At 38.8% G+C, this 7,135-nt stretch overlaps 1 protein-coding gene across 1 annotated transcript in view; it reads left to right on the top strand.

Moving 5' to 3' along the window:
• The first annotated feature begins 2,190 nt into the window (after positions 1–2,190).
• Positions 2,191–7,135, top strand: part of PLEKHD1 (pleckstrin homology and coiled-coil domain containing D1) — a 48,185-nt gene continuing 43,240 nt past the window's right edge. The window contains exon 1 of the mRNA XM_070734615.1: positions 2,191–2,524. Coding sequence (XP_070590716.1) covers positions 2,373–2,524 — 152 coding nt within the window. The 5' untranslated portion in view covers positions 2,191–2,372. The remainder of the gene's footprint in view (positions 2,525–7,135) is intronic.

The following is a 7,135-nucleotide window of genomic DNA, read 5'->3' as shown; positions in this document are numbered from 1 at the left end:
TGACCACCCATCTTATTCACCAGATCTAACTCCCTCTGACTATCATCTGTTTCCAAACCTGAAGAAACAATTCAAGGGTACCAAATTTCACGCCGTTTCTTATGCCATGGCTGCTACGGATGCCTGGTTTGAGGCATAACCAAAATCCTTCTTTTTGCAAGGCTTACAGAACTTGGAATACCGATATAAGAAGTGTATTGACCTCAGCGGAGAGTATGTGGAATAAATGTAAAGTTTGTTCCTATCTTGTTTCTTTCTGGTAAAGCCAAAGACTTATCAGCCACCCTCTCATATTATGGGAGTTGGAGAGGAAGATAACAGGAAATTGCACAATTGAATCAGGTGTAGATAGAAGATTTCTTCTAGTAACTGATCCTGTCTATTTTGAGCTGTTATAGAATTTAGTAGGAATAGTCTGGCAATACAGTTAGAGAGGGAAGTGGAGTGGGGTGGGGGAGAGGAGGGGAGGGGAGAAAGGCCAAGGGAAGAGCAGAAGGAAGAAGAGGGAAGAGGAGAGGGGAAATGAGAAAAGGAGAGAAATAGGAGAGAGGGAAGTGGAGAAGAGGAGAGGAAAAGGGAGGAGAGAGGGGAAAGGAGAGATAAATATATAGAATGTTATGGTACAATTATGAAAATAATGGTTATAACTATGATGTATAACATTATGCATTTAAAAATAATGTGTGATTAAGAGAATACTAGTTATAATCAGGGTGTATAATACTATGTATACTTAAAAACGACTGGATACACGCTGTTGTTGCATAACTGGAAATGTGATGTATTATAAAGAAAAATGTATAATAAAAATATTTGTAAAAAAAAACCTAAACTTTTTTAGAAACTTAATTTGAAAAATTATAAAATGGTAATCCTATGTGAAATTTTAGACAAGCAAGGGTTAACTATTCCATAAACCACATCTCCCACACTGCAGTGCTCAAAAACAGAAGTGTGGCTTCCAACATCATCTACAAACCCTCAGTATCCTAGAAGCCCTGCCAGGATCTTTTGTTGAGATGTAATCAGGCAGAAGTACCTCTAAATACCTCCATGGCCACAACCAGTTCCCAATATTCCACAAAGATTGAAAAGAAATGCATGGGAGGGAAGAAAGCCTGGTTTTTAACTGTTCTGTTGTTATTGTTGCACTGCTGAATATGTCTCACACCTCTGATAGAATTTATTTAAGCAGTTTATTTTGAGACAAAAAGGTCAAATGTTTCGCGTTGTAAGTGGGTTTCACATACACTGATTTGAGGTTAAACCATTGCATATAAATAATAATAATAATAATAATAATAATAATAATAATAATAATAATAATAATAATTGAACGGGTCCAAAGACGGGCTACAAGAATGGTGGAAGGTCTTAAGCATAAAACGTATCAGGAAAGACTTAATGAACTCAATCTGTATAGTCTGGAAGACAGAAGGGAAAGTGGGGACATGATCGAAACATTTGAATGTGTCAAAGGGTTAAATAAGGTTCAGGAGGGAAGTGTTTTTAATAGGAAAGTGAACACAAGAACAAGGGGACACAATCTGAAGTTAGTTGGAGGAAAGATCAAAAGCAACATGAGAAAATATTTTACTGAAAGAGTAGTAGATCCTTGGAACAAACTTTCAGCAGACGTAGTTGGTAAATCCACAGTAACTGAATTTAAACATGCCTGGGATAAACATAGATCCATTGTAAGGTAAAATATAGGAAATAGTATAAGGGCAGACTAGATGGACCATGAGGTCTTTTTCTGCCATCAGTCTTCTATGTTAATAATAATAATAATAATAATAATAATAATAATAATAATAATAATAACAACAACAACAACAATAATAATAATAGATTGGGCTGATTGTTACTGCCACTCAGCACGATAATTACCCAGTGAATGGATTGAGGATTTGAACCCCGATCTTCGTGTTCTTAGCCCTAAATCTTAACCATCATACTAAACTGACTAGGAAAGAAATACATGAGTGCCATTTCATTCTACCTGCAAACTATACTTTGCGAATGCTCCATTGTCACACAAACTCTGCCTTGGCTTGTTACATCGAGGGCTCCATCTACTTCATGAAAAAGGGGTGTACCCCCACCCTTTCTATTTGTCTGGAATGTTCCCTCCGTTCAGGGCATCAGGAAATGAAACGAAACGAGGAAGCTCACATCATTCTCTGCATCAGGGAGAGAAATATCGAACACTGCCAGCAGAGTTATTGATTCAGAGCTGCGCCTCACTCTCTCCCCCTCTCTCCCCGAGTAAGCAGTTGCGCCTTCCTGGTTCGCTGCATTTAATCGGATTCCTACAGCTGCAGAGCAGAGGCAGAGAATTAGGGTGTTTTTTTTTTAAAGTCTGCCTCTTAATGATGTTTACTTCAAAATCCAACTCGGTCTCTCCTTCCCCCTCCATGGATCCGGCAGACCTGAATGCCTTGGATATCCGCACCAAAGTGCAGCTGTATGGGGTGCTCTGGAAGAGACCGTTTGGAAGACCCTCAGCCAAATGGTCAAGAAGGTAAGGCAGAAAGTCTCTGGGCAGAGCTGCAGAGGCAAAAAAAAAAAAAGTGTGGGGAGAGAAGAAGGTGATTGTGGAGTTCATGACGGGAAGGAAAATCCAGAACATTTTGGGATAGCGATCAGGCTGGGGTTCTGAAATGTCGAGGCAGCTCAGGCAGGATCTTAAAATATCCAGACAGATGAGTTCCAGAATAGAAGAATACAGTCCAGGAATGGGGCTGTATTAATGTGCAGGATCCAAATCATCATTCATGATTGTGCAACTTTATGGAATCTATTAATTCACAATCTGGGCAAAGGCAATTTTGGTGTTGTGGTCCATTTTGTAGGTTGGCAAAGACTCTCTGTTTGCAATTTTCTCTTCGAAGAAGCAGAGGCATAGGTGGCCTGGTGTTAGGCCAACTGTATATGACACCGGACTCCGTGGTGTCAGCCCCCAACCCCCAACATTTTCCCCTTACTATCCACAATTGAACTCACCAGGTTCCTTAGAGGTCAGTAAGGGGTGAGCATAAGTGCACTAGGGTGCCTTCCATCCCCTGTCCAATTGTCTCTCCTATATTTTATGTATCTTTTCTTCCATTCATATATCCTTTCCTCTATTCTTCATTGATGTACTGTATTCTATTCTCATATCTTTTCTTCTATCCCTTCCCTGATATTTACTACTACATGTTTTTATTCTCTGTAACTTTCAATTTGTATTGGACAAAATAAATACATTAAATAAATAAATAAATAAATATATATATATATTAGCGATAGAGAAAACTTATGTAGCATTTCCAATTGGACTCCATGCTTCTATTTACATTTTATTTTACAGAATGTAGCCTAAGTTGAGATCACCCACTTCTAGGGAAAGTTCAGTCAAGCAGTGAAGGTTTTCTTTTCTGGCGTGCTTGCTTGCTGCTTGTTGTGTTAATTCCAAAGTGCTTTTTTGAGAATGCTGACTGACTCATCTGAAGACAGGACCCAATGCCAACACAACAGGGAGGAGCGAAACTGTTTATGATATCACATGCTGTCACTATCTAATCCTACGCACATATATATCTTGTTGTCAGACTTACTGCACAATTCTGTTTCTCAATCACAAAATATTACGGGTTAAGAGAAGAAAATGCCAACTCTATAATATCCGCATTCCTAAAAATAATTTTGGATTAGTAACTATGTATGTAACCAGGAGTAGTTTATTCTTTTACCAGATTTCGGAATCATTTAGCACATGAGATTTCTTTTTAATCTTCCTGCTACCAGTACTTCCAGAATAATCTCTCTCTGCATCCTTCCCCTTATATTCCATGTGCATTTATATTGCGGTTAATATATAGCCAACTCAACACGAAAGCACAGTGGATAAATATAAAGAGAAACTTGGATCAAATGTTCCCATGAAAGAAATTCTGCTTGCAGAGTTCTTCCACTGAAGCAAAGAGGGGAGATAAAAAATTTTTTTGCTGATCCTCCCTCTGTTTCTTCTTTTGCCCTATCATTCCAGCACAGCATAAAGGAACTGTAGAGAGTAGAACATGGTTTAGTAGTTTCTCTCTGTTCTACCCTGTGAAGAACTGCTATTCCTTGAGTTCATATGTTCAAAAAATGACGTTCTGGATCAATCTCTTTAAATAAGTACATATGTATTTTGTTGCCAATTTGCCAGAGCAAAAGAAGAAGTGAGGAGGAGGTACGGAATGCTCAACCTGTGCTTCTACTTTCAACTTGTACCTGTGTGAACTCATGGAAAAGAGGAGGTGTTGACTTGAAAGTTGCAAGACTTAGCAAACTGTCAAGAGCCAAACAGAACTTATTCCTGATTAAATAACAATAGTGGTGGTTTTTAAAAAAACTTCTCCTACCACAGTATGAGGGCATTGTATAAAATAGCATCTCTCCCCATAGGCTCCATAGGCCTAAAAGGCATAGTAAAAATGCAAGTCATAAAACAGTTTGCAAGGTAAGCAGTTGGCTTAAGGGGTGATGACCAGCTGTTATTTCCTCGGAGAAATCAATATTCTCTGGCACTGCTGAGCTGAGGTCTCTTTTCTTAAAGAACTAAATGTCTTATGAGAAAAGCAGGACCTTCTGTTTGGCAGGAAGATGATTGTCTCTTTTTAAAATGATTTTTATTGAATCCAAACATTAAGAACATTAAAATAAGGACAAATCTAAGCAAGACAAAACAACAGATAAATTGTCTTAACGTTAAATTTTCATTTATGTATTGTTCATATAAACTGAATTTCCTTTATAGTTTTTATCTATTTATCTACTGGTAAGTATATATATTCATTATATTCAAACTTATAAAATCCTAAGTATTGCCCACAAGATCATATAGAAACATAGAACTCTGACGGCAGAAAAAGACCTCATGGTCCATCTAGTCTGCCCTTATACTATTTTCTGTATTTTATCTTAGGATGGATATATGTTTATCCCAGGCATGTTTAAATTCAGTTACTGTGGATTTATCTACCACGTCTGCTGGAAGTTTGTTCCAAGGATCTACTACTCTTTCAGTAAAATAATATTTTCTCATGTTGCTTTTGATCTTCCCCCCAACTAACTTCAGATTGTGTCCCCTTGTTCTTGTGTTCACTTTCCTATTAAAAACACTTCCCTCCTGGACCTTATTTAACCCTTTAATATATTTAAATGTTTCGATCATGTCCCCCCTTTTCCTTCTGTCCTCCAGACTATACAGATTGAGTTCATTAAGTCTTTCCTGATACGTTTTATGCTTAAGACCTTCCACCATTCTTGTAGCCCGTCTTTGGTGCAATGCCCTGCCTGTCAATCTCTCTCTCTTCCCTGCCCCAATGGTGCCCAGGTGGAGGTGAAGGTGGGAGAGGAGACGGAGGGGTAAAACAGGTCTGAAGGCTCAGCAGGTGCTTATTTTCTCCCATGGAGTCTCTGGCCAGCAGACCCGGATGAAAAAGCGTGACTGTCCTGCTGAAACTGGGACGTCTGGTCACTTTAGCCTATAGGGCTCCTTTTCGCCTATAGGGCTCCTACAGGTTCTGGAGGCTTTCCTGAAGCCTGGGAGGGTGAAAATAGCTTTGCCCTGCCCTCCAGAAGGCTAAAAACAAACTGGGCTGCAAGCACATGCGCACTGGAGCTGATATGGGGCAATGACTCATGTGCTCTGCCCTCAGATATGGCTCCACATGTCAGCTGTGGCACACGTGCCATAGGTTCGCTATCACGGCCCTCTGTCCAGTCTATTCTTAAAAACCTCCAGAAGAACCCTATGTTTTACTAACTGATAGATTTAATTATGCTAGTTGAAAGCAACCATTACTTAAAGAGGAAACTGTTCCTTTTGCAAACCTCTTTTCCCCCCCATTCCCTGGGGTAGGCAGTCTTGCAGCTTCATCATTTTTGTGACTTTATTATAAGAGTGTCACCAAACAGCAGGAATGTTGACCCAGCTCTAAAGCATGGCATGACATTGTCATTTTAACATTGTCACAGTTTGACAAGCACTCTACTAAAATAGCCACAATTCAATGGTCATATAACAGCTGGTACTGATCAATCAGAGGAAATAGAGGAGCAAAACCTATTAAAAAGGAAACAGATCAATACTGGACAATTACAATTCAAATATCTTTTTTTAAAAAAAAATTAGCTATCTTTCTCACACACAGACTCATACCTAGTGACTACCTGATAGACGAAAGTTTGGAATAACTTGTTCTTAAGTTTCCTAAACAAGAACTAAGATCCCATAAAATCTGACATCCTTTTCAGTAACTGTGCTTCAGGAATTATTGCAGGGAATGTATAGCTTTAAGTACTAGATTCTGTCTTACTTATGAGTTTGTTGAATTAAATAGAAAACTTCAACATCAATCTGGACATCCAAAGTTTACAAAAATGCTTAGAATAACCCATGCTGAAGCTTTTTCCCCTCCCTAAATTAAATCTCACTCTTTTCCATTTAATAAGCAGAACTACCCACCCCATCTCTCCTTGGCTTTGTTGCCAAAACATGTAACAGAAAAGTATGTCATATCAGTAGGTACATTTGCGATATGAAAAGTCCTGGAGACACTCTTGTTCCATTTTAATGGAATCTTCTCCCGAAGGATGAAAATTATCCCAGTTTCAATTATGTGCATTATTTTGGTACCTGAAAGTTTTAGGACAGTACAGTACAAAAGAAAAAAAATGCAGATCTTAGATCAAAGAATGTTAAAAATCGGAACATACTTAATAATAATTTAATAATAATAATAATTAATAATTTATTAGATTTGTATGCCGCCCCTCTCCGAAGACTCGGGGTGGCTCACAACAGTAATAAAAACAGTATAACAATGGAACAAATCTAACAATATAATATATATAAACCTCAACAATTAAAAACCATACAGCACATACACATCAAACATGAAATATAATAAGCCTGGGGGAGATGTCTTAGTTCCCCCATGCCTGGCGATGTAGGTGGGTCTTAAGTAACTTGCAAAAGACAAGGAGGCTGGGGGCCATTCTAATCTCCGGGGGAAGTTGATTCCAGAGGGCCGGGGCCACCACAGAGAAGGCTCTTCCCCTGGGCCCCGCCAAACGACATTGTTTGGTCGACGGGACCCGGAGA

The sequence above is a fragment of the Erythrolamprus reginae genome, chromosome 1 (genome assembly GCF_031021105.1).
Source record: "Erythrolamprus reginae isolate rEryReg1 chromosome 1, rEryReg1.hap1, whole genome shotgun sequence".
NCBI lineage: Eukaryota > Metazoa > Chordata > Lepidosauria > Squamata > Dipsadidae > Erythrolamprus > Erythrolamprus reginae.
The sequence above is the reverse complement of the archived record's forward strand: the minus strand, read 5'-3'. Positions and strand labels throughout refer to the sequence as shown.